At 32.5% G+C, this 27,069-nt stretch overlaps 6 protein-coding genes and 2 non-coding genes across 12 annotated transcripts; 7 read left to right on the forward strand and 1 right to left on the reverse strand.

Moving 5' to 3' along the window:
* Positions 1–1,616: 1,616 nt before the first annotated feature.
* On the reverse strand, positions 1,617–3,554 carry LOC101249182 (UDP-glucose iridoid glucosyltransferase-like). Its single transcript, XM_004242021.5, has 2 exons — positions 2,941–3,554; positions 1,617–2,803 (listed from the first exon to the last, which is right to left on the reverse strand). Exons 1-2 carry the CDS (start codon positions 3,410–3,412, stop codon positions 1,920–1,922), a joined length of 1,356 nt encoding a protein of 451 aa, XP_004242069.2. The 5' UTR covers positions 3,413–3,554; the 3' UTR covers positions 1,617–1,919.
* A 945-nt stretch (positions 3,555–4,499) lies between these two features.
* HSP20-1 (heat shock protein) lies at positions 4,500–5,235 on the forward strand. Its single transcript, XM_004241153.5, has one exon. It carries the CDS (start codon positions 4,615–4,617, stop codon positions 5,077–5,079), a length of 465 nt encoding a protein of 154 aa, XP_004241201.1. The 5' UTR covers positions 4,500–4,614; the 3' UTR covers positions 5,080–5,235.
* Positions 5,236–5,780: 545 nt separating this feature from the next.
* HSP17-6 (heat shock protein HSP 17-6) lies at positions 5,781–6,584 on the forward strand. The gene has a single exon (NM_001247296.2). The coding sequence runs from the start codon at positions 5,935–5,937 to the stop codon at positions 6,397–6,399; it is 465 nt and encodes a 154-aa protein (NP_001234225.1). The 5' UTR covers positions 5,781–5,934; the 3' UTR covers positions 6,400–6,584.
* Positions 6,585–8,365: 1,781 nt separating this feature from the next.
* On the forward strand, positions 8,366–8,458 carry snoR12.1 (small nucleolar RNA, C/D box 12.1). The gene has a single exon (NR_136750.1). It is a non-coding gene; the product is annotated as a small nucleolar RNA, C/D box 12.1 (small nucleolar RNA).
* Positions 8,459–8,564: 106 nt separating this feature from the next.
* On the forward strand, positions 8,565–8,659 carry U24a (small nucleolar RNA, C/D box 24A). The gene has a single exon (NR_136751.1). It is a non-coding gene; the product is annotated as a small nucleolar RNA, C/D box 24A (small nucleolar RNA).
* A 1,556-nt stretch (positions 8,660–10,215) lies between these two features.
* Positions 10,216–11,025, forward strand: Hsp20.0 (class I small heat shock protein). Its single transcript, NM_001320262.1, has one exon. The coding sequence runs from the start codon at positions 10,322–10,324 to the stop codon at positions 10,784–10,786; it is 465 nt and encodes a 154-aa protein (NP_001307191.1). The 5' UTR covers positions 10,216–10,321; the 3' UTR covers positions 10,787–11,025.
* Positions 11,026–14,306: 3,281 nt separating this feature from the next.
* On the forward strand, positions 14,307–21,186 carry LOC101263914 (uncharacterized). Of its 5 annotated transcripts, none has more exons than XM_019214493.3 (4): positions 14,311–14,684; positions 16,158–18,299; positions 18,396–18,570; positions 20,766–21,186. In XM_019214493.3, exons 2-3 carry the CDS (start codon positions 16,188–16,190, stop codon positions 18,546–18,548), a joined length of 2,265 nt encoding a protein of 754 aa, XP_019070038.1. In that variant the 5' UTR covers positions 14,311–14,684; positions 16,158–16,187; the 3' UTR covers positions 18,549–18,570; positions 20,766–21,186. The 5 variants fall into 5 exon arrangements, with proteins under 5 accessions (XP_004241191.1, XP_019070038.1, XP_069154949.1 ...); XM_069298848.1 differs by having other exon boundaries at positions 18,399–18,570; XM_004241143.5 differs by lacking the exon at positions 20,766–21,186 and having other exon boundaries at positions 14,307–14,684; positions 18,399–18,789.
* Positions 21,187–21,709: 523 nt separating this feature from the next.
* Positions 21,710–26,890, forward strand: LOC101248887 (serine/threonine-protein kinase BSK5-like). Its single transcript, XM_004242020.5, has 10 exons — positions 21,710–22,044; positions 22,124–22,347; positions 23,032–23,167; positions 23,414–23,547; positions 23,649–23,754; positions 24,244–24,329; positions 24,661–24,849; positions 24,967–25,128; positions 25,739–25,852; positions 26,129–26,890. The coding sequence occupies exons 1-10, from the start codon at positions 21,960–21,962 to the stop codon at positions 26,369–26,371; spliced, it is 1,479 nt and encodes a 492-aa protein (XP_004242068.2). The 5' UTR covers positions 21,710–21,959; the 3' UTR covers positions 26,372–26,890.
* The last annotated feature ends 179 nt before the right edge of the window (positions 26,891–27,069 follow it).

Consider the following 27,069-nt stretch of genomic DNA (forward strand, 5'->3'; position numbering starts at 1 on the left):
ATACAAAGTCATCTTTGATAGAGAATGTTTTTATTTTTTTAAAATAAGTACGTAGTCAAAGTGTTATATCTTAATGTATAAATAGCTTTCTAGGTTTCTTAGTCCACTCTTTTTTTTTTCTAAGAAGAAACACTTCATTCTTTTAAGGGAAAAGGGTCAAATATGCCCCTAAACTATTCAAAAAGATCTAAATATACCCTCCCTTTAAAGTTTGGTTCACTGATGCCCTTGCCATCCAACTTTTGGTCCAAATATGCCCTTATGGACGTTAGTTGCCATGTTGGACATATCGAACTCATTTTTTAATTTCCTTAAATCCCACATGGAACTGCCATGTCATTTTGACCTTACCACATAACATTTATATGAAAATAAAAAGATATTCGGATTCATAAACACCTAATCCGACCCATAAATCAACCCCTTTTAAATAAATTATCCGACCAATTTTCAAAATTTTGTTTTATTTTTATTTTTTTTTGATAAATTCTGAAAATGAGTAATTGATTAATTAAAAAAAAGAAAATATGAAAAAAGTATAAAATTAATGTCAAATATTCATAAATATTTATAGTAACCTTAAATTTAATTTAAACAATTTTTTTGAAATTTTCATTTTTTCGATAAATTCCGAAGTCAGTAATTGATTAATAAAAAGTCTGAAAAAATACAAAATTAACGCAAAAAATTAAAAAATAAATACAGTAACCTTAAATTCAACAATCTCAATATGTTTTAAATTTTTATTTTTTTCAACAAATCCCAAAAATGAGTTTATTAACCAAAAATATGTCTTTACGCCTTAAATGGAGATAATATTAAACCAAAATAAAATATGCCATTTTATGGAATTTGAATTCCTCTTTCAACTTCATTGAAGTTTCCAAGAACTTTCACAAACCTTATAAAAATTGAAATTCTTTGACTAAATCACACTCATGATTTCTTACCAAAGATCATATGATAATATAAACTCCTAACAATTTTAGCTAAACAAAAGAACCGTATCTAAGTTGAAAAGAGAAATGGAAATGGAAAAACAAAAATCAAGAAGTAGAATTGTACTAGTCCCTTGTCCATTTCAAGGTCACACAAACCCAATGTTTGAATTAGCCTCACTTCTTTACTCAAAGGGCTTTTCTATCACAATTGCTCACTCCCAATTTAACTTTCCAAATCCATCAAATCATCCTTGTTTCTCTTCTAATTTTATAGCATTATTGCTAGCTCTTAATGATAACATCGCGATGCCTCTTCGAGAGATATTGTTTCATCAACAACAACAAAATGATGAGACTTTGTGCATTATTTATGATTTATTATGTATAAAGTAGCAGAGGTGGCTAACAATCTTATGCTTCCTAGTATCATTTTGGAAACTAGCAATGCTAACCTTTTTTGGATTTATGCTGCTTGAATCTGAAAGTTATTTTCCGTTAAAAGGTATCCTCAATTCACTTGTCCAGTAATAACAGAGCCAGAATTTTTTACTTTTAAACACGATTGGCTGATGCAGAACCAAATTTTATGAGGGATATTAGTAGATGATACATATAATACATGTGTTTTATTTCAAGTCATTTGAACACATTATAAAACAATTGAGACTAACACACTTCAATCAAAATCATTATAATACGAACACAATTGAAGACATTTACAATAGAAAAACCAATCAAAATCAGTCAACATTGTTAAAAAGGAACAAATTATGAGTGATTCAATGATTTGAATAAGAAAATAACGTAGTTGAGATAGCTAAGGAGAAAAACCCAACAAGTTTGGAGATCTGTTTATGACACTTTCACCTTACTTAACAAGTTTAGGACACCATGCGGACATGCTAAAACACACATTATTGACATGCTAAAACACACATTATTATAAGTAACACGCAAGTACATTATGTGTCTTTGCGATCAAAGTGACAATAGAAACTTCACCAAATCATCCAAGCACTTATAAGAAGAACCATTTTCTGCAACACTTTTCTCTATTTCCAATTTCAAATCCATAGCTCTTTGCCTAATCTCCTGTCCTTCTTCACTCACCATTAGTTTCCTCACAACTCTTTCAATTTCCCCTCTCTCTAACTCATTCTCTAACACAATCCCCACCTTCCAAACATAACTCACGTACCTCGAGTTCATCTTTTGATCCCCAAAACAAGGCCTACATATCAATGGAACCCCTTCACAAATACTCTCCAGAGTCGAATTCCATCCACAATGACTCCAAAAACCTCCGATCGCAAAATGTCCCAATACTTCCTTTTGTGGTGCCCATTCCACAATATAACCTCTTTTTTCAATAGCTTCTTTCAAATTTTTCTCATGGAATACTGATTTCGGATCACTTCCAGTAATTGAACCGGATCGAATTACCCATAAAAAATGTTGATTACTACTCACTAATCCCCAAGCTATTTCTGTTACTTCTCTCTCAGTAATTGAAGCTAAACTTCCAATGCTGACATAGAGGACGGATTTTGCAACTTGCTTATCTAGCCACATTATGCAATTTCTGTCTTCTGTTGTTAAGGAAGTACGATTAATAACATTCTTAATGGATTTGTGCATTGGACCTACTGGAAAACATGGTATCTCGTAATGTTGTTTGAGTTTTTCTAGGATTGGTTGTTCAAGACACTCTGTTGTGTTCCAAATTACGGCTGAGGATGTTCTGATGTCTGATGTAGTCTTAATCAAATGTAACAAATCATCAACATTTGGGAAATTGAAAATGGGAAGATCTTTGAACCTGAGTGGGTCAAGTCCGGGCACAAAGTCTTCGGCAATTGAGTCTGTTGAAACAGAAAAAAGAACAATGGTTAGTCCAAAAAAAGGCTAGCAATGTATGTATAAGGTTAAATTTTTTGTTATAACACATCATAATAAACTCTTCTAATGATGTGTTACAGGACAAGTGAATTAAGGATACCTTTTAACGGAAAATAACCTTCAGATTCAAGTCTGTTAAAAGCAGCATAAGTCCAAAAAAGGCTAGCACTGCTAGTTTCCAAAATGATACTAGGAAGCTTAAGATTGTTAGCCACCTCTGCTACTTTATACATAATAGAATCATAAATAATGCACAAAATCTCATCATTTTGTTGTTGTTGATGAACCAATATATCTCGAAGAGGCATCGCGATGTTATCATTAAGAGCTAGCAATAATGCTATAAAATTAGAAGAAGAGGCTTGAAATTGAGAGAGATCATGTGGTATAGGGAGAAAAGAGAAACAAGGATGATTTGATGGATTTGGAAAGTTAAATTGGGAGTGAGCAAATGTAATAGAAAAGCCCTTCAAGTAAAGAAGCGAGGCTAATTCAAACATTGGGTTTATGTGACCTTGAAATGGACAAGGGACTAGTACAATTCTACTTGATTTTTGTTTTTCCATTTCCATTTCTCTTTTCAACTTAGATATGGTTTTTTTTGTTTAGCTAAAATTGTTAGGACTTTATACTATCATATGATCTTTGGTAAGAAATCATGAGTGTGATTTAGTCAAAGAATTTTAATTTTTATAATGTTAGTGAAAGTTCTTCGGAAACTTCAATACAGTTGAAAGAGGAATTCAAATTCCATAAAATGACATATTTTATTTTGGTTTGACTTTACCAAAATAAAATCTTATTTAACACATTGATTTTCTTTGTTTTGATAAACATTAGTTATCATATTTATTTATAGTGAGAAATTGTCTATTTTCCAACACCTGTAATAGTATTTATAAGGACTAGATAACAAATTAATGGGATAATGGACTAACATACACCCTTATGAGTGGACCGATCCAATAGCTATTTGCAACACTCTTTTAGAGATTTCACTTCTTTTTTTTACAATATGAAATAAATAGTGAACTAAGAAACCTAGTAGCTAATTATACATACATTAAGATACCACACTTTTAACTATGTTTTAGTATTTACGTTTTTTTTTTCAATCAAAATGCTCTCTGACAGAGACGATTCTATACCCAAGAAATCTCAAACCAAAAATTTCTTAATTAAGAATGAAAGAGTAATTACTACTCCAACATAACTTTTGTTTGTTCATTTACTCACTTTATGGAACCTTAGATTTTTCTGAAATAATTGAGAGTGTTAGGTTATTTATAAGGTCCAAAATATCCTTGTGATTTGCAAAAAGAGTTATCTTTGCATTTCGTCCAAAGTTTATATCAATTATAGCCGGTGCTTCATCGTTACAAAAATAGCACACATTTACTTTAATTTTTTGACTTCCATCTTATAAAAACGTTGTCCATGATATGAGTGGTGATCGTGCTATTTGTGTAATATTTTAGCCCTCTTCGTAAAACAAACAAAGTTAATGGGCCGTTGTAATGAACAGTCCTTGGGCCAGTGGAAGCCCAATTTCCATAGCTCAGTTGTAATCTGTAATGGGCCTAATCCAGAATGTTCTCGACATCTGCTTCTGGAACATCTACTAGGCTCTAGAAATGTCTAATAGTAGAAGTGTGGAGAAAGCGCCAAATACTCCTCTAATGAAGCTATAAAATAACTACAAGCTCCTCTTCCATCAACCATCAAAAATTGAAAAGTAAGCAAACACAGAAATTTCTCAAAAAGCTAACCAAAAATGTCTCTGATCCCAAGAATCTTCGGCGACCGACGAAGCAGTAGCATGTTCGATCCATTTTCAATTGACGTATTTGATCAATTTAGGGGATTAGGCTTTCCAGGTACCAATTCAGGGGAGACCTCTGCATTTGCTAACACTCGAATCGATTGGAAGGAAACTCCAGAAGCTCATGTGTTCAAGGCTGATCTTCCAGGGCTTAAGAAGGAGGAAGTGAAAGTGGAGATCGAAGAAGATAGGGTTCTTCAGATCAGCGGAGAGAGGAACGTGGAGAAAGAAGATAAGAACGACACTTGGCATCGTGTGGAACGCAGCAGTGGAAAATTCATGAGGAGATTTAGACTTCCAGAGAACGCAAAGATGGATCAAGTCAAGGCTTCTATGGAGAATGGAGTGCTGACTGTCACTGTTCCAAAGGAAGAAGTGAAGAAGCCTGATGTCAAGTCTATTGAAATCTCTGGTTAAAACTTCATTTGCTTGTTAAGTGGTAGTATATGATGTATGAGCAAATAATCAGTTGGATATTTTAAGTTGCTGTGTCTTTGTATTCAAGTGTTTTGAGTTGTCTCTGTTTCTGATGTTCAAGATATGAAATACTAACCCTTTTCAGTCTGTTCCAAATTCCTCTTTTATGTTTTTTTCTGGTAATAAACATTATTCATTTAAAACAAAACAAATCCAATATAAAACAAAACAAATCCAATATAAAACAAAACAAATAAATCAAGTTCGTTAATACTTGAAGTAAAATAATTATTATTTTTAATGATTATTATGAATTGTTTATGTAATTTTCTCCTTATTTTTTTCATTACAACATGAGATGAATTAATTGATATATAGTTGTGTTTTCCACCCTTCAAAATTTGGATATGGCTTTTTGTTTAGCTATTATTTGGACTTTATAGTTGATATATTGTCTTATTATCGTTGGCAAGAAATCATGAGTGTGACTTTTGGTCACAGAAATCTCTTTAAATTGTGTTTCGATATTATATTTCCTTCATATAATCTTAGGAAGGATCCGCAGAAAATAGCAGATTGTGGGCCGTTGTAAAGAACAAAGCTGGTTGAATTGAGCCGACTAAAACAAGCCCAATTTCGATATTTCAATTGTGTAATGGGCCTATCCAGAAACTTCTCCACATCTGCTTTTGGAATATCTAGAAATGTCTCTGTGGATAGTAGAAGTATGGAGAAACTGCTAAACACTCCTCCAATGAAGCTATAAATAACTACCGCCTCCTCTTCAATCAACCATCAAAATCGAAAGCAAGCAAGCAAAAAAACGTAGAAAATTCTCAAAAAAGTTCACTGAAAATGTCTCTGATCCCAAGAATTTTCGGCGATCGACGAAGCAGCAGCATGTTCGATCCATTTTCAATTGACGTATTTGATCCATTCAGGGAATTAGGCTTCCCAGGTACCAATTCAGGGGAGAGCTCTGCATTTGCCAACACACGAATAGACTGGAAGGAAACTCCAGAAGCTCATGTGTTCAAGGCTGATCTTCCAGGGCTTAAGAAGGAGGAAGTCAAAGTGGAAGTCGAGGAGGATAGGGTTCTTCAGATCAGCGGAGAGAGGAACGTGGAGAAGGAAGATAAGAATGACAAGTGGCATCGCGTGGAGCGAAGCAGCGGGAAATTCATGAGGAGATTTAGACTTCCGGAGAATGCAAAGATGGATCAAGTTAAGGCTTCAATGGAGAACGGAGTGCTTACTGTTACTGTTCCAAAAGAAGAGGTGAAGAAGCCTGAGGTCAAGTCCATTGAGATTTCTGGTTAAAAATACATTTGTGAATTAAGTTGATGTGTATGGTCAAATAAATAACTGAGTTGTTGTGTCTGTTGAAGGTTTGAAGTTGCTCTGTTTTTCTATCGAAAGTCTTGAGTCGGCTTTGTTTCTCGCCTAATGGCGTGTTGTACTTTTCCAAGTTTCACGTTTAATATGAAAAATTTGTCTTTTTTTTACTGTAATTTGTTATTTCATATTTACCAAACTTAAAAAAATAATAATTTAGCAAATCTGAATTTTTTTAATATATTATTAAAGTAATTTTATAAAAGCAAATTTTTAAGTAAAATAAAAAGATTGTCGACACAGATCAAAAACATAGATTTTGCTTAGTCCTCTCGATATATGCTTTTTAGACTTTGGAATTTCAACTGCTAGGCATACGAGCCACTCACTTCTATAAAAAAAATTAAATTATTTTTTGTAAATTATAGATTAAATTAGGAAAAAATGACAGAAATTTCACTTTAGATTTTCTTACTACAATTATTTCTTATTATTAGTTTTACAAATTCTCAAAATTTTCTCATTTTCGCGCATCAAGTTAATGTATAAGCGCATTAAATTAATGTATCTTGTATATCATATTAGTGTATTATGTATAAATTTACATTAAATTAGTGTATTATATATAAAATATAATATATTTTATTTAACGATTAATGTATTGACATATCAAATTAATATATTAACGTTTATATTATTATATCAGTTTAAGTAATTTTTGTAATTATAAAAAATTTATTACGAACAATGGATACATTTATAATTACAAGAAACAAAGGATAATTTTATAGGGAAAATTGTATATAATAGCAAACTAATAACCTAAAATAAATAGAGTAGATAGAGTTTGATTTAATTGTGCTCCATAGCAAACGTTAGCCAAAGTTTGTCTGGCGCCTCTCTCCAAAAAATCTCGCTCGCCACTCTCCCATTCTCGCACGCCACTCTCCCTCTGCTTGCCTCTCTCGCTTTATACACAGAAGTGTATAAATTATGTTTCTGTTTTGTATAAAGCGAGAGAAAATTGTATATACACATGCAAAAACATATATTTCCGTGTTATACACTTAATTATACAATTTAAAACATTTTTCTTCAATTCAATTGTAGACAAATGCAAATTTTATACAAATATTACAGAGAAAAAGGCCAACGAATTATACACTTGCAGTGAAATACAATTTTTTCTAGATGTATACAACAGAAGTGTATATATTGTGTTTCTATTTTTGTATAAAGCGAGAGAAAAACATATATCTTCTTGCTATACACTTATAATTATGCAATATACATATATTTTAATTCGATTCAATTGTATGCAGAATAATTTTTATAAAAATATTACAACGAAATAGGCAACAAATTATATAATTGTGCATTATACAATTGCAGTGAAATAGGATAACGAATTATCCAATTGCAGCGAAATAGGCCAGCGAATTATACAATTTAAGCCAGCAAATTAAACAACTGTATATGTATAGCGAATTATACAATTTTATATTTTCTATGAGCGTAATTATGCAAACTTCGTTATATCATACAAATATAAAATTTTTATTTGTTATACGTGAAATTTTCCCATAATTTATATCTTTTGCCAAATTAGAGTAGGGTACGTCGGCCCATGGCCTTTAACGGGCCAGAACAATGGAGTCCATTAAAACATATTTAGGTTTTTGTTGCTTCCTATAAATACACCTGAAAATTCTCTCTTCAAACATAACTCTACCTTTCTGCTCTCTGCAGCAGCAGCAGCAAGGGCTAAACATGAAAACCTTATTTATTTTTATTTTTATTTTATTCTTGGCAAATATTACTCATCTTTGATTGTAAGTTATTGAAAACTTATGGGATGTATGATTAGACATTTTGCAAACAATGCATATATATGTCTACTAGATTCATCTTTTTTTTTCTTCCTTCAAATAGTTTGTTTTTAATTCTTCATGGATGATGGTGTGTAAGAATGATGAAGAAATCATTCGGATTCCCACTGATATTTATTTGTGATTACCACAACCAGCTACTTCTGACTTCACATCCCTTTTTCAGATTTTAATTTTTATATGGATTTGGAATTTGACAATTTGAAACCTTTTTCAGATTTTAATTTTTATATGGATTTGGAATTTGATAATTTGAAACAAAAAGGGCCTGTGATGTAAGTAAATATTTGCTACTCTTGATGGAAATTTAAATTTCCATCTGATGATTCTCTATCCACCAAGATCTCTGAGGCCTTGTTCTTAAATCTTATATCTTTCTAAAATAATTTTGAAATTGTTCTGTTCTTTTATCCAGGTTGAGTCGTTAAAATGTACCAATATTATTATATTTTCCTTTTTTTGATCCTGTTTAAATTTGTCATATATCTTTCTTATTTTTCTTTTTCAGTTAAATGGATCCAAATCGTATAATGATTAGTTTTTTCTTTTTTTGATGCTTTAAAATTACATTACGCATATACACCACATAGAGGTTACATTATTTCAACTTCGCAGGCTTACAATACCAAGATTCATGTTATGGTACCATATATATTGAATTATTATATGGTATGTAGCAAATTATCAATGTTATTATTTTGGTATTATTATGATTATTTGATATATTATATTTTATTTTTTAAATACCTCGCATAATATCTCTACATGGATAATGCTTTGGTAATCTATGTTAATTTAGAGATTAGATATTCAAATAATTAATCGACTAAAAATCAAGACTAAACCAATTAATTATAAAATAACTCATTCATTTTTAAACAATTTGCTATTATTATGTTCCCCATGTATTTTTTAATTTCTTCTAAATTTTCTCTCCTAATTACTCTGAATTTCAAGTATTTCATTATTTTGCTCCCAATGTGGCTTTAAAAATTTTAGGTACCGCTAAAACAATTTTATATTAAATTTTTATCTATATGTTTTTTTCAATTTTACAAGTTATCTTTGAGTTAATTCATTATATTCAGAGTTCTTAATTATGCAATTGAATAATCATTCTTTTCGTAGGTTCTAACGTAAGATTTTGAAGAGGTTGCAGGTTTATTGGTAAAATTCAATGCAGTAGAAGTAGTTTGGGTTCAAATTGAAAAAAATAATCTAATTGGATTGAGGAAATTATTGTAAAATCGAAGCAATCTAACATCAGAATTGTGGAGTACTAGTTTTCCCCAATCTGATTGGATCATTTTCAATTTTTTTTCAATTTGGAACTGGACATGCAACCTCCCCAATTAGACCCAAGGAAAAAAACAATTTTGTTCAACAATATTTTATCCATGCTGATGTATACTTCTTGTCAATCATTTAGTCAATCTTTTAGAACATTTGATGGATGATAAATTGATATGAATAATAATTAAATTAATAGATTTAGACCAAGTTTTGGTGATTGAAAGTTATGGAGTTCAATGAAATAAAATGAATATCTTCAATTTTACTTATACAATTTCGTGTGACCCATTAATATTTAATTATTCAAAATTATAGTTACTCAAAATATATGAATGAAGCACTAGATATATTATTTATTTTAAATTAATTGTTCGGTCTGTTGTTCTTATAACATGATCTTAACCTAGTATTAGCTAAATTTTGTGGAATGTAAATAACGGGCCCTTAAAATAAGGACAGAGTACTTGTATAATTGGGCCTGTTGAAGCCCAATTTGCATAGGTCACTTGTATGATCTGTGACGTGGCCTGCGGTATTTGTCCCGAAAGTTCTCGACATCACCTTACTGAAGTATCTACTTGGCTCTAGAAATATCTCAATGATGGTAGAACGAACCTGCTAAACACTTCTATAGGAAAAGCTATAAATAACTATCCAATCCTTATCTATCAACCATCAAAACTGAAAGCAAGTAAACACAGAAAATTCTCAATAGCTCACTGAAAATGTCACTGATCCCAAGAATCTTCGGCGACCGACGAAGCACCAGCGTGTTCGATCCATTTTCAATTGACGTATTTGATCCATTCAAGGAATTAGGCTTCACAGTTTCAAATTCAGGGGAGACCTCTGCATTTGCCAACACTCGAATCGACTGGAAGGAAACTCCAGAAGCTCATGTGTTCAAGGCTGATCTTCCAGGGCTTAAGAAGGAGGAAGTCAAAGTGGAGATCGAAGAGGATCGTGTTCTTCAGATCAGCGGAGAGAGGAACGTGGAGAAAGAAGACAAGAACGATACTTGGCACCGTGTGGAACGCAGCAGCGGGAAATTCATGAGAAGATTTAGACTTCCGGAGAATGCAAAGATGGATCAAATTAAGGCGTCTATGGAGAATGGAGTGCTTACTGTTACTGTTCCGAAGGAGGAGGTGAAGAAGCCTGATGTCAAGTCCATTGAGATCTCTGGTTAAAATATGTGAATTTATTGTATCCTTGTATGGGCAAATAAAAAATAATCGTATCTGTAGTGTTTGAAGTCGTTCTGTTTCTGTATTAAAGTCTTCGAATCGGCTCTGTTTCTCACCTAATGGCGTAGTTGATGTACTTGCTGTAAAATTTCATGTTGAAAGATGTAATAGTAGTGTTGTAATATCCTCTTTTTTTCTTAGAACACTTCATAAAATGCAAATTTGATTCATCATCTTTGTCACAGTTGAGCTCGACATATATGAATCCGCCTCTGCGGCAACACAGGACTAGACAAGTCTGATCGATTATTGTATGTACAATTTTGTTTAGTCCACGAGATTTCTGTTTACCCAAAGAGGAATAAGCCAAAAACATATTGCGTGGCTGATAACGCTTCAACACAAGCAGAAGCACGGACCAACTTTACTAGCAACAATTCTATAGGGTCACCAAAGTTCACATGTGAACTTTTGGGAAGCTAAAAGCTCCTAATTTATCTTGTAATTAATAATTATTAATTATAGACACGAACTAATTTATCGGTCTAATTAATTATAGAAACATATTATAAGTCATTCCTATATTATAGCCTTTGTCATTACATTTTTTCAGGGATATAAAATTACTTTTATTAGTAACTAAACATTTTATTAATATCAAAATGGCAGTCATTATGCATTCATCTCTCTATCTAACCATAAATTTTCATTTTAAAAAAATTAGCAGCGGACGAATATTGTTGTACGCAGTAATGAGTAAATTTTTATTTTTTAAAAATTACTTGTGGACAAGTATTGTTGGACGTAATGAGGCAAAATCGTAGGTCGTGAAGTGTGAAAATTGAGTGGTAGTTTAACAAGCAGATCTTGTGAGATTCAGTGAAATCAAGTCACGCAACAATTCATTGTGCAATGCCTTTTTACTCTTCTGCTTTTCAATAATTAATATCATTATATTCTCAATCATATAGTCGTTGACCAGGTGCAGATATCTTCAATATTCTGAATGATGAGCCTTTTTAAAACTTTAGATTTATTATAATCATAAGATCAAAGATTGTAAGAAACAAGATAATTGCAGCATCAAGATTGAACTGTTCCATTTTGAAGGCCACGTGATAGTATTGCAAGTTTGCTTTTAGCATAAAGTATATACTATGCTATTTTTCTGATTTAATAGTGATTAGATAATTTACTACTGCATATAATAAATGTTGAGTTCGACATTAGTGGAGTTAGTGTCATTGGCGATCATTATATCATATGTTTTTCGGGGCAATTTTTCTGCTTTTAACTAGTTTTTGAAGTTAAGTTAGTATTTAGTATTAATTGATCCAAAATAAGACGATTATCGCCGAGATTGACTCCTATTCAAATATATTGAGGCAGAATCATTCCAATCATCATTTAGCTGATTAATCTTAATTTTTATCTTTTTTTTGGATTATTCTTTTTTATTAGAGCTCAATTATTTTAAAAAGTTCTTTCGGAGACATTCTTCGAATATCAATCTTATGCTTAAAGACCATAGCTTTAATTAGATAGTGTAGGACAATTCTGACAATAAAAGCAAAATGTTGTGTTACTTTTTACTTCACTCAAACAACTTAATCAGAACATCAACTTTTGCTTAAAGAGCAGTTTACCATTGTTTAATTCTCTATTAATTCCCACTTTTACGTCAAAACTCCTATTTTGCTTATTCATTTTCATAGCTAAGTGGAGTTGGCATTTTGGCCTTTATGAAGAGGAGTGGGGTTACAGTTTCTGTTCCCAATATTCGGCGAGGACTAAGAAATAGATTTTGAAATAATATTTTTATTTAGATTATTTCCAGATAAATATGCGTATAATAATCCAAACTGAAAACAATTAATTCCCTTGATTTCACTAACATATTTGCATCTGCCAACTATTATCCAAATAAAAGCACCACGAAAGAGCGTGGAGAAATAAATACGATCGTTTTACTTTTAGTTAGAAATTTCATACTTAATTGAAGAAATGTTTTTCCCTTAATTTCAAAAATTAGTCTTCTAATGATATGAGGATTAAGCAAGATTATATCAGCTTCTAAGGATATGCAAACTTATTACTTTGAACAAAAAATCTAATATAGAATATCAAGAATCAATAATATAATATTGGAGCAAGACACATACCTAACATGAATAGTGAACTAGGATAAATTAGTTATAATATCATAATCAGAAAAAAGTATTAAATTCAACTCAATTTCAAAAAGTTAACTACTATAATATTCTCATTATTCTAAAATAAGTTATGTTTTAGCTTAAGCACACCTTACTCGTTCTTAGATTTTTAGGGGTTTGTTTGGTACAAACATTGATAGTGCAAGGATTAGTAATGCATGAATTAGTAATGCAGAGATTAATCGTGTAGGGATTATTTTTTGTCAAGTGTTTGGTTCATTATTTTCTACTTAATTTTGTGTTTAATTTATCATTATACAAAAAAATTCTTTCCTATTACACCCTTGTGTTACTATGAGTGTTAATTTCATATAATTGAGTCAAGGTAGATAACCACCGGACCGGATAATTTTTTTAAAGAATTATTTATTCTATTTAATTAGTTAAATCAAATATATATATAATTGTTATTAATTTTAAGGTATCATGTACCTCTAAGAAGATTTTTTTGTGGGTCAAGTATATATCTTAAACTTAGCATAGATTTAAGACTACTTAAATTGTTAATACCTAAAGCTTATTTTTATTTTTATTTTTAAAATAAATAGTTCAAGTGGGTAATTGACAAATTATCATGAATATAAAAAGAATCAAGAAAAAATGGAGAAAAAAATATTAGTAACATCATTAAATTAAGAATTTGGAGAATTAAAAAAGAACATTTATAACCACTCTAGTATAAATAAAAAGAAAATTAAACTACAAAAAATTTTTTAAAAAAGAATAAAGGGTTAGTTTAATCATTTAGGAATCTTATACAAGTTTTAGCAAACCTTGTATTAGTTATTCCTCTATTTTCAAGGGATAAGATAATACAACATATGATGGATAAGCAATCCATGGATTAAATAAAATGAATTTTAATTCATGTATTATATTATCTAATATCGCCTAGGTCTTAAAGTAATAATTTTATCCCGGGTAACAAATGTGATATTTGAAGACGATTTCAAAACTTGAATAACCCATTTAGAGAATCAACTCGATATTATTAATGATTCTTGATCAAGTAAAAAAAAGTAAAATTCAAAATAATAATATTAATTATTTTATTTTAAAATAAAATAAAAATATTAAAATACTCTCTTTTGTTTAAAAATATATCACATAAAAACAATTCTTTTTCCTTTTTAGTAATAATTTAATTTCAACTGGACATGCTAGTGCTATTTAAATAACTATAATTTTTATTTATTTTTTAGAGATTCTTTTATTAAGTTAGGCTAGATTATTATTTTTGTAAACGGATAGAGTAAAACACACGAATATTGCAAAGATGTTAAATAAATAAGCAAAGAGATCAATTGAGTGAATGAATTGTGAATGTAGAAAATATTTAAATAAAAAATAAAAAGAAGAAGGTATCCCAATAAATGAGCAAGTCAGTCATTAACTATGTGTAGTCGTCGAAAGAGCGCCCCTACCCGCCCGTGACCCACCTCTTCTTCTTCCTTCCTCACCATAACAAAAAAAAGTGCAGCTCTCTTTTTCACTTTATTTCTCTGTCTGCTTCATCAATTTGGTGCTTAAATATAACATGATTTTGTCATCTCTCAGCTAATTCTCTGTTACTTGTAATTATCGGTTTCACCGCCATCGATCCACAGAACGGATTTACTGCTGCTTCTTTTTTTTTTTCTATGACTTGTTTGATTCTGCTCCGAGTTTTCGAGCGGTTGTTGAGTTAGGTATGTGCCTTGATCTCTTCTTTAATTGCTTTTCTCTGTTGGATATGACTGTTTGGTTTCCTGTCCCTTTCACTTTGTTAATTCTACTGTTCACTTTTAATTTCTGTAATTTCTCATAGATGCATCATGCATGATGAAATGTTATACAATTTGTGATTTCAGTAGTTTTAAGAATTCGTAAGAAGAACCCCATTGAGTAACAGTAAAAAATTATTTATGTGTGACTTAAAGGGTCACGGGTTCGAGCTGTAGAAGCTAGGGGTTAGTTGTCTACGTGACACTCCTTGGGTGGTGTGGCTCTTTCCTGGACCCTGCAGGATGTCGGTGGCTGCCATTTTTGCCCAACTGTTCCTTGTATGTTAATTTTTAATTTTGGCAAAGCAAACTCTACCGACAGTGTGTTCTATAATTTTCATAATTTTACTTTCTCAGAATCAACTTAAAAATTGATAAATTTTTATGCTAGAAAAATGGAGTGTTGGACGATGTGGGGTTGGTTATGTTTATGTCTTTTAACGATAATTCGAATTAAGCTTATTGTGTGTATGGATTGGGATCTTTTTTTAATAGGAAACTACAATTGTAATCTATAGATTAATTAAACTATTAATTAAAAAATATTTGTTGAAACACATTCATCAAGGAAAAAGTAAGGAATAGGACTAATGAAGCACATTCATTATTGAATCAAGCCGATTTGATAGCACTAAAATAAAGAATTTCACTTTTCAAAAGTGTGACATAACTTTTTAAGGGAAATAGGTGGAGTAGAAGTTAAAGGTATAAAGTAAATCAAGTCCTGTTTTTAAGGAATAGTGTGTTGAGCTTTCTGATTCTGCTTGGTTGTCAGGGTCATGTATTCATAATTAGCCAAGTGAGAATAAGGGAGCTGAAGGCACCAAGGGTGTGGCCGAGTGATTATGTAGCTGCCTAATTCTTGTCTCTTGGGTGGTCAGAGTTATCTGGTAGTTGTGTTGGTGGTAGGTAAAAGGTACCTCTCGAAATAGTTGAGGTGTGTACAAGCTGATGCGGCTACCACCGTTACTTAGAAAATGAATATGGCACAAAATGATGCAAGCAAGGAATCTAATATTTCCTTGTCTGCAGATATAAGAGACAACCCATGTTGAGAGATACAAACAACAAACTTTTTGAGTTGTTGTAGTTCATAAAATAACTTTTATGCTTATCTCTTTCAGCTTTTTTATCTTTGTAATGAGACTATGAGAGCAACCATGAATCCTATGTTCATTGTATAACACCTAATTCATAGCTACTGACATCTAATTATGTAATTCTTGTTACTGAAACGATTCCGTGAAGGGGAACACTGCATCTTTAAAACTCATCATGTGTAATTAGTTCTGCCTTTTTTTACTTTATGTTTATGATTACACTATAATCTATTGCAACTTGCATCAAAAGTGGCGATACATGTGAACAATCTCGTGTTTGCTTTTTTACCTCTGCCAGGGATTCGGAAATTCATGTACGGTGTGGCAAATGGAAAGACAGCCTAAGCAGAATGGTGAAAGAAAGAGAATCGAGAATGAAGAGCTTGTTAAATACATGTCAAGGTTGCCTAGTTATCTGGAAAAGGGGGAAAATCTACAGGACAAAGCTTTCAGTGTTGGCGTCCTAGATTGGCGTTTTCTTGAAAAATGGCGACATGATCATGTAAATTTACCTTGTAGAAGTAGTGTGTGTTCACCATCAAGCAGCAATACTTTCTCAATTTCCTCAATGGAGGGATCTTCATCCAATTCTAGTAGAGCCCGAAGCTGCTCCCCTGCCCATCGAAAGATTCATCGCCCTACATCACAATCATATTATGCATCACCACCTAAAGGCACTCATCCTGAAGTCAAATCAGGAAGTTGTGGACACTTGAAGAACGTAAAACCTGGAGCAGCTAAATTTCTTCACGAGAATCAACAAATAAATCTTCTAGAACTCAGCAAAGATCAACACCCACGGAGGGCTTCACGTGTTAGGAGATCACTTGATGGAGAGACACACAAGAGAACATATGGTTCCGAGGGGAATATGAAGATCCAAGATAGAGAATGTTCTCCAAAAGGAGAGAATGAGTTAGTAGAATCATGTCATAGGGTTGATGATTTTGATTTCATAGAGAAACATAAATCAGATGAACTTCAAGTACCAGAACCTGACCAAGAAACCAAAAGTTGCTCTACTTACTTCCCACCTGAATCAGTAGCGAGAAACCAGGAAGCGGTGAAACCGAGTAGACAGAGCTTTTCTTGTGGATTCATTTCTGCATTCTACCATGGGCAGCTCTCTCCTGATATCCCTAGTTCATGCCCCCTCCCTCATGTAGCTGGTGAGTCGAGAATGGGACAAGCGAGTTCAATAGATGCAAATGATACTAGCTCTTCATCTCAGACAATTCAGCGTTCAGCATATTCTGAAAAAAAGGCTCCAAGCCCACCCAGAGTCAATTACAAACAAGAGAAGAGGTCAACTGCTATGCTAAAGAATTCAATTACCGCTAATTCTTCAGAAACTACAAAAGTCAGAATTCCCTCTCCAACTCGTCGTCTTAGCATGGCAATAGGAAGGATTGGCCAGATTTCTGGTATAAAAGATATGATGACTGTATCACAAGGGGTCAAACATCCTGCAGGCCAATCTGGTTCAGATAAAGCTCAAGATTCGTCCTCGCTTGAAACAGGCTGCAATAAATCAGACACCACTAGCCGAGCCAGGACGAGTCCCTTGAGGAGGTTGCTAGACCCACTGCTGAAGCCAAAGACAGGCAACTGTGATAATGTGACTGGATCATCCACGAAACGCGCTGAATCTCCTACAAAACGATCATTAAAAGTTAAACTGGATTTGAAGGGTTGTAGATCTATTGATATCGATGATCCACATTCTAAAGGTACGCATGCACCATCAACATTGCAAGCTCTCCTCCAAGTAGCTGTGAAGAATGGTCTTCCTCTGTTCACATTTGCAGTTGACAATGAAGTTAACATTTTAGCAGCCACAGTGAAGAAATTTAGTTCGACATTGAAGGAAAATAGTTGCTGGATTTACACTTTCTTCACCATTCATGAGACAAAGAGAAAGAGTGGAAGTTGGTTAAATCAAGCCGGAAAAAACACTGCTGGTGGAATAATGCCTAACGTCGTTGGCAAGATGAAGGTTTTTGATGTTCCATTCTCCGAATCAAACAGACAGAGACTTGACACACAGTTTAAGACTAGGGAGTTTGTTTTGTTTGCCACAGATGCAAGACATCAGCCAAATGACGAGCTCGCAGCTATTGTCGTCAAATCACCCAATAGAAGCACTACTTGTCCTAATGGAAGTATCCATCAGGATCGTGGCTGCAATAATATTTCAGCCTCAGGCGTAACAAATCCTTTTGAAGATCTTAGCATGACAGCTATACTTCCTGGTGGTGCACATAGCCTACCTAGTAAAGGGGAGCCTTCTTCACTGATTGAGAGATGGAAATCAGGTGGATCATGTGATTGTGGTGGATGGGATTTGGGTTGCCAAATAAGATTACTTGTCAATCATAGAACGATATCCAGTTGTCTCAAACCCGAACGTAATGCTGAAAGATTTGAACTTTTATTTCAGGTATGATCTACATAACTACAAAATATATAACTCCATTCTTACAAATTATATCCGAAGTCTAATACACCATAATGATCTTTTTGTTCTTGTTTTTAGCAGGGGGGAGAGCAGGACAACACGCCAGTCTTCAGCTTGTCCCGGTTCAAGGATGGGATCTTTTCAGTTGAATTCAGTTCGTCGCTAAAGCTTCTGCAGGCATTCTCCATTTGTATAGCAGTTCTAAATGGTAGAAATCAAGAAATCTTTTGAAGTGAATCCAGAGGGAGCCCAGGTGGAGTTTTCTGCTAAATTTGTATCACTTTCCCCAATAGGAAAAGTCTGAAATTTCTACCGAACATCAAACTAAGGCTCTATAGTTCTTTTTATTAAAACTATAGCTAAGCTTGTAGAATATCAGTCCTCTATTTTGATAAATTCACATGTCATGGGTTTAAATATGTATGTAAATTTAATAAAAGGCTAAAGTCATGAGCGGTCTCCTTTTAACTTATCCTCATCTTTCATTCTGACACCTTATTTAAGTCATGTTTCTATTGAACACTTACATTATTCAAATGATGTACCTGTTAGATAGTTTTGTCTTTTTTTAAGAAAATTACAATCAGTTAAAATATTGCAGGAAAAAAAAGACTTGTTGCATCAACAATAATAAAGATCTTAGCTGCAATTTAACTCTATATAAATCATAAATAGACCTCACATTAATTTAGCCTAACCTGGTATTATACTCTTTACTTTGACATTTATATTAGAGAAAATACATAAAAATCATCGTCGAAGTTGTCTAGAATTTTTAAAAAGATTCCTTAATTTTGCAGTTGTATAATTACCTCATTAGACAATTTCAAAATATTATGTATACCTCATTTTGTCACTCGATACCACTATATAAAAATATTTGTATGTCACGAACTAATAGTCACGTGTTAAAAATAAATTTTATTTTTATCTAATTTCTTTATATTTCTTTTTTCTTTTTTCTCTTTCTTCTTTTATCTCAACTCTGTTCTTTCTTTTTCTCTTTCTTCTTCATCTCATCTCTGTTCTTTCCTATTCTCTTCATGCTGCAACAATCACCAAATTCATTGTGGAGCAGATTTTGCTGCAGCACTATCAATTATTTGTTAAATTGCTATCAATTAATTTAGTTATGAAAATAAATATCGTCAAATAATTAAAATCTAAATACTCAAATATTATCAGGTCAAAATCTGACATTTAAATCACCACCTTCACCAATTCTTACTCTCAAATTTAGTTTTTCATAGTTCAAGGGAAAATGCACAAGTACCCCCAAAACCTATGCTCGAAATTCCAAAGACACACTTATACTATACTAAGGTCCTATTACCCCCGAACTTATTTTATAAGTAATTTTCTATCCCTTTTAGGCCTACGTGGCACGAATTTGAAAGAAAAAGTCAACCAGTGTTGAGCTCACAAGATAGTGTCACGTAAGTCGAAAAGGGGTAGAAAATTATTAATAAAATAAGTTCAAGGGTAATAGGACCTTAGTATAGTATAAGTGTGTCTGTGAGAATTTGGGCATAGGTTGAGGGGTACTTGTGCATTATCCCATAGTTTAACTACTCAATCTTGATTTGTAGGAAGAAAAAAATGATGAAACTAATTTGTTTTTTTTTTAAAAAAAAAAACTCAATAGCATTTGTTTTTTTTAAAAAAAAAAGAGACACCAAAAAGGAAAAAGAGAGAGAAGAAAAAATGAAGGGATAAACGTCCGTTCAAGTATAATTAGGTCAAGTAATGTTCAATGACATTATAGATTTATGTCATGTTCAATGATCTTATAGATTTATACCACAATATAATAATTTATGATTGAGATTCATTTAAATTATGTACTTTTAATTAACACTTATAAAAAGAAAATAGTAAATCTGTCGGGAGAAAAAATTTCTCATAAACATAACTCTTTAAACGGCTAACTTGTAAACTTTATTGTGTTATTCTATGATCTCCAAACTTTTTCCTCAAAGAAAAAAAATAAAGCAAATATGAAAGAAAATTATATTGCTCTTTAAGAAAAAGTTTAAGCATTTATGATTATATTTTAACTTTTCTTTTAAGGAAAAAACATAAACTTTAAATAAGAAAAAAATTCAAGATAAAATCGTAACAATATACTGGTCTAGTTAATAATTAATAATTGTATCCTTTTTTCCCTTGTTTTTTATATTTATTTGGCAAGTAAATATATTAGTCAAAAATAATAATTACTTCTCTTGTATAAAAAGACAGAGAGACATCACTATTTTATAATTCACTAAATAAACTCTTCATTCAATGGAACATTTTGGTGCATTTTTTCGCTATTCCATTTTTTTCATTGCTTGTATTTGCGGTATGTATATTCGCTATTGTTATTTGTTTTTTTTTTCAAATTCATATACAATATATATATTTTTCTCTATATATATTAAAATGTTTTCTTTTTCTTTCTTTTAGGAATGTTGATAATTACTCAAGTTATCTCAACAAATGCAGAGTATACGGTGTGTGAGGTAGCTGTAGAGATTCCTAGTTGTAATAAACTAAAACCATTTTGTATGGATGATTGCCAGAATAAACATGGACCTTATTTCATTGATGCAGTCTGTGTTGGAGGGTATAAATGTTTATGTTTTTTCTCTAGTGAATCAACATGTCCCAAAAATGGTACCCTCCATATGTATTAATTAATTTATGCAACAAAAGAACTCATTTCTAAGATGTACCATGAAAAGAACGGTGTAACGGTTAATTTGGTGTGATTAATTCTGTTAGGTAATGATGAAAAGACTCGTGTAACGGTTGAATTGGTGTGGTATTTTTTTTTGTTTTATCTTTATTTATTATATTATAATAATAATATTTATCTTTTATCGTACTTTTTCATATTAGCTTTACTATGTATCTTACTCTTTTAATAGATTTATCATTTAAATTATGAATGTGTGATATTTTATAATGACGGAAAATAATTCAATCTATCCAAACAAAAGCATGATGAGATATCTTTAATTAGTTTTATAACTTGATAACTAATTTGAGACTATTTTTAACTGAAAAGGATTATATCTTCTCTTGTATTTATAAAAGAAAAATTATATTTACTTACTTTTCTTCATAATTTTTTTGATATATTTAAAAGGTGTTTGAATTGATTTAAAAATTGATCAAATTTTAATTTTTTACTTTTGAAAAATAAGTTTGACAAATAAAAAACTAAATTTAAAATAGTCAAAAACCAAAGTTAGAGTCAAATTGTTTAGTCAATGCAAATATGATTACTACACATTGGGATACGATCGACAACGTTAATTCTTCCGAAAGAATAGAGGATATAGCTAGGGTCAAAAATGGTCTTTTTTTTTCTTTCTTCTATGTTCCTCCTCTGTTCCAAACGAAAGAAACAGAGACTCCATTTTCTTTGTTCCCTTTTTCTTTATCATTCACAGCAGCAACGCAGAAATAAACCCCATTATTAACATTTTCATTTTTGGTCATTTTGACAACAAATTTGAATATTGAAATTTGAAACTCACCATTAAAAATTTGACATTTTCCCCATTGTTGTTAACTTTAAAGGGGAGAAAAGTAGTCACCATATTTGTGATGTCTCTCCTTAAAGTTTGTATCTTTTTTTTTGGGTGAATTTGTATGATGGGTGGTCGTTGTTCCAATTTATGTTTCTGTTTATGGCCTTCAAATATCAAGTCTCATGCTTTATATTCTTCAGATATAGGTAAGAGTTTTCGTTTTCTCGATTGATTGGGAGTTTGAAGAATCAATTTTGATGTATGCAAATGACTAATCTTGTTCAGAAAAATGGGCGGAGAATGAACAGTTGAATTTGTCAGCTTTTAAAGAATATGGTTTGGAGGAGTTGAAAGCTGCTACCTCAAATTTCTCTGCTAATAATATTGTCTCTGAACATGGAGAGAAAGCCCCTAATGTTGTGTTTAAAGGTCGGCTTAATGGCAATGGCCGTTGGATAGCTATTAAGCGCTTCCAGTCGTCAGCATGGCCTGATTCTCGTCAATTTCTTGTTAGTACTCATTTCTCATGTCTTGTTTTATTGAGGTTCAATTAGCATTCGTCGCAGTATTATGATTATTTCTTCAACACTTCCCCGGAGGGAGCAACAGCATTAGCTCTCGACTAGTTTTTGTTTGTTTAGAACTTGTATTTGTATTAGAAAATCCATTAAATATGCACAAAAACTTGATTGTGAACCTGTTAACTAAGACAAGCTATAAGTTCGATGGCAACTTATGAGTCTTAATGAAAATGCTAAGAGATATGAACTCAAAACCTCTTGCCTACTCTGATAGCATGTTGAGCTGCGTGACAAATGAAAGAGGAGATGTGACTTGGCTGATTAATGATAGCTAAGTAGGAGTTAGCTGTTATTACAAACTTGTAACAATTTTGATAGTTAGTTAGATAGAAGTAGTGGATTACAGCCATCAATGAGTTATAGGTAAGCTCATCTATATAGGGGTGAACAGATGTAGATTCTCCATTTAATATATTGTTCTAGATTCCTTTTGTCTAATGGAAATGCTGATGATTTTCTTTTCCAAGTAATTTGTCTTTCTTGTTTTAGTCGATGTGATTCATCTCATCTAAAAAGTTTGAAGTGTTAGAGGAACGTACTTTTAATTATATTATATTTTCGACAAACAACAACATTTTGTGTATTTATTTGGAAACTGTGTTCATTGTTAAGGATGAAGCGAAAACAGTGGGGCAGCTAAGGAGTAAGCGGCTGGCTAATTTGCTAGGGTGTTGCTGTGAAGGGGATCACAGGCTGCTAGTGGCTGAATTTATGCATCATGAAACATTATCCAAGCATTTATTCCATTGTAAGTTCATATCATTTTCTTCTCTCTTTTTTTCCGGATTTTGAGATCGATAAGATAGAGAGAAAGCAATCGAATATCCTTCGTGTTTATGTGTTTGAATTGCCAACTTAAGCAATCTCTATGTAAACTGGTCTTTATCTAACCCAACCCTTTTACTGTCTTATGTGATGGGGTTATCATGATGTAACAAGATTTTCTTTCAGTAAATTTGTCTAACCGTAGTTTATGTTGGTTCAATTGATTTAGGGGATAAACGACCATTGGAATGGTCGATGAGGTTGAGAGTTGCTTTGTATCTAACACAAGCATTAGACTATTGCAGTAGTAAAGGGCGAGAACTATATCATGACTTAAATTCTTACAGAGTTTTGTTCGATCAAGTAAGTTTTCTTTTAAACCTTACCCTGCATGTATTTGTGCTCCGATAAATGTTCAAGCTATCTGTACATCCTTGTTCTTACTATGAGTTAACACATGACAGGATTGTGAACCAAGGCTATCGTGTTTTGGTTTAATGAAGAACAGTAGGGATGGGAAGAGTTATAGTACAAACTTGGCATTCACCCCACCAGAATATTTGAAGACAGGTACATCAGCTGCTATCAAGTTTTTAGCTGTCACCTGCTAAATTCTAGGTTCGTTCGAATTCAAAGGCAATATACCAAAATGTTTGACAGTCATCACTAGAATTGCGGAACAACTTAAATGCTGATCATTGACAAACAGCTAACAGAATGAGGTGTTAGTAAAGAAGATTGAAATCTAATTGGTTCACCTAATATGATAGAAATCTTTCTTCTCTTGTTTCTGTTTATACATATTGGTTCTTATATAAACATTGTTTTGAGAATGATTGTCCGTTTCTGGCTCAAAGAGTTCTAGAATTTTCTTGATTTAACATCATCATTCATCGTTGTCTAATACTATAACATGAAGAAGTTTAATAGTGAACAAGTCTGATTCTTCTAAGACTATTAAGTGACCAAACTCAACATGTGTTTATCAAAGCAATTGAAGATAATCCACTTTTTCCAATCAGTTATTTGATTGAATGTTTTTTTGTGTTGTAATGGCAGGTAAGGTGACCCCTGAGAGTGTGGTTTACAGTTTTGGTGCCCTGTTGCTTGATCTTCTTAGCGGAAAGCATATTCCTCCTAGCCATGTAAGTGATTTAGGGGGTTCATATAAGATCTCTATATAACAACTACGCCTCAATCCCAAACAAGACGGGATGGACTATATCAACTTTCACTATTCATTTCCATTTAAACTCAATAAAAATGAAAATGAAGTGCAAAAAGTACTAAAATCTGTATATTTTCTTCTGGTATATGCGTAGTAAGACTTCTAAAGCAAGGTGTGGTCTTAGTTACTAAAGAATCTTTGAACTTCAACATGTTTATGAATATCCCTATTTATTTACTCATTCTCTCCATCTTAAATAGTTCCCACTGAACCATTTCTGATTCATATTCATTTGTATTCTTATGCAGGCACTTGACCTTATACGTGGAAAAAATTATCTGATACTTATTGACTCATGCTTGGAAGGACACTTTTCAAATGACGATGGGACTGAGTTAGTTCAACTTGCTTCACATTGTTTGCAGTATGAACCTCATGACAGGCCAAATGTGAAATCTCTTCTGACCTCCATAACACCTCTTCAGAAAGAAAAAGATGTATTATTCCTTCTGTTTTAGAATTGATGCATGTTACTTCTTCCTTTGCGTTTTTGAATGAAGATAGAAGGTATTTTAGTAAATTCGACATGTTATTTGACTCGATATACCTTGCAGGTCCCATCAAACGTTCTGATGAATATTGCTCATGAAACCACCTCACCTGCCCAAGCATCTTTATCACCTCTTGGTGAGGCTTGTTCGACATGCGATTTAACTGCCATACATGAGATATTAGAAAAGGCTGGATACAAGGAGGACGAGGGGATCGCTAATGAGGTTAGTACGCTCAGAATCCCTTAACTAGAACAGCTAAGACGGGATTTTCCCTGGTTAAACTTTTGTTCATGTTAAAATTGCTGTAATGAAACTAAGAATTGCAGACCTTTTCTTCCTGTATAATTGCTTATTGAAAGTTCCTGTTCAGATATAATTATTCTGAACTTCAGCATTCCATTTTCATCTGCTTCTGGCTGATCTTTGCACTGGCAATTTCACATATTACTTTAGATAGCTAATATACGTGTTTTCAACATTTTATTCTAATTTCATAATTTAGGATATTTGCCTGGACACATCTAGAAAACTTACTGCACTTCATGGCCCAAATAATAAAGAATCTACTCACTTTATAATTGATGCAACACCAATTTTACTTAGTTGTTGAAGAGGTCTATCTTATGCAATGAATGGCTTCAGAATTGCACATACAGATTCAGTATTCACTGGTTGTCAAAAGCAACATGGATGTCAATTATAGAAAAATGCAGATATCAATTAGAATGCAATAGCAGAATTAGCAGTAAACCATTCATGACTATTTTTGTAACAACAGCTTCCATTGGGTTTTGAGGGACAAAACTTATGAGAAACTCTTTTGCTTTTACAGCTTTCGTTTCAGATGTGGGCAAATCAATTACAAGAGACCCTGAATACTAGGAAATCTGGCGATTCTGCATTTCGAGATAAAGATTTTACAACTGCAATCAAATGTTACACACAGGTAAGCAATCAATTTGGAAACTGCACATTATTTTGCACCTGGTACAATTAGTTAGTATTGTTGCTTTATTAAAATGACTGCACTAGTTCTAAGAGAAAAAGAATATGGTTTTTCCATAATTGGAAGTGAAACAAGATTTAGTCTACCAAAAGAAATTGTATCAGACGTGCTATAATGTCCTATCTCAATCCATAAAACGCGCCATGTTAGTCGTGTAATCTACTAGCCAATAAAAAATTGAGTACCACTCAAACAGCTTGTTTGTTTGCACTGCAGTTTCTTGAGGGTGGAAATGTTAAGTCCCCAACGGTGCTTGCAAGGCGCTCCTTATGTTACCTAATGAGTGAAAAGCCACAAGAAGCTCTTGCAGACGCAATGCAGGCACAAGTACAATTTTCCAATTGGCCCACTGCTTTCTATCTTCAGGCAGCTGCACTATTCACTCTGGGGATGGACTCAGATGCTCGGGAAACTCTCAGAGATGGTTCGTCCTTGGACTTCAGAAGAATGAGGCAATAAATGTGTATAGGCTATTGAGTATAGTTCTACGTATAAAGACGTTGTATATACCACCTCCCATACATGATTCACCAATATCAACTAATTGTGGCACAGAAGGTTTCTTCCTAACATCCGTTAGAGGGCAGGTGAATAATTTTTATCCTCCTTCTGCCTTCTGGGAGAACTGGTGTATCTCCCACTTTTGTAAGTTATTGTGTAAGTTCAATTGGCATTTCTGGAGATGTAGATGGAGAACTGGGACCAAATTGTTAGACAAAGTCACAAATGCAAGTTCATAGTATTCATTTTCGAAACCTTTGCATGAGGTGGAATTCGAAAATCAAGTATTTTTTCTTGGTTTATAATAACTTCAGTTGCAGGGGGGAGAAGTGATGTATCAAAGACTCTTGCCATGTTCTAATGCTTTTTTCCCAGCATGTTAGAAGCACAGTTCATCAGGCTGTTGGAAAGTTCATATATGAAAAAAGTTCTGATTTGAGAAATGATTTAATGAAACTATATAAGCTGATCAAACTAGTTTATAAGCCTGTATTAGCTATTGTCAATTTAGTTTCAGCACTTGATACTTGTGAAACAATTTAGACATCCATTGCACTCAAAAGCTAAGTTTGCAAACTCAGATTTCAACACTTCTAACAAATGTCACTTGGTTTAGTTGCTACAGATTTCTTTCTCTGAATCGTGTTGTAGTCTAG

This window comes from Solanum lycopersicum, chromosome 6 (genome assembly GCF_036512215.1).
Source record: "Solanum lycopersicum chromosome 6, SLM_r2.1".
NCBI lineage: Eukaryota > Viridiplantae > Streptophyta > Magnoliopsida > Solanales > Solanaceae > Solanum > Solanum lycopersicum.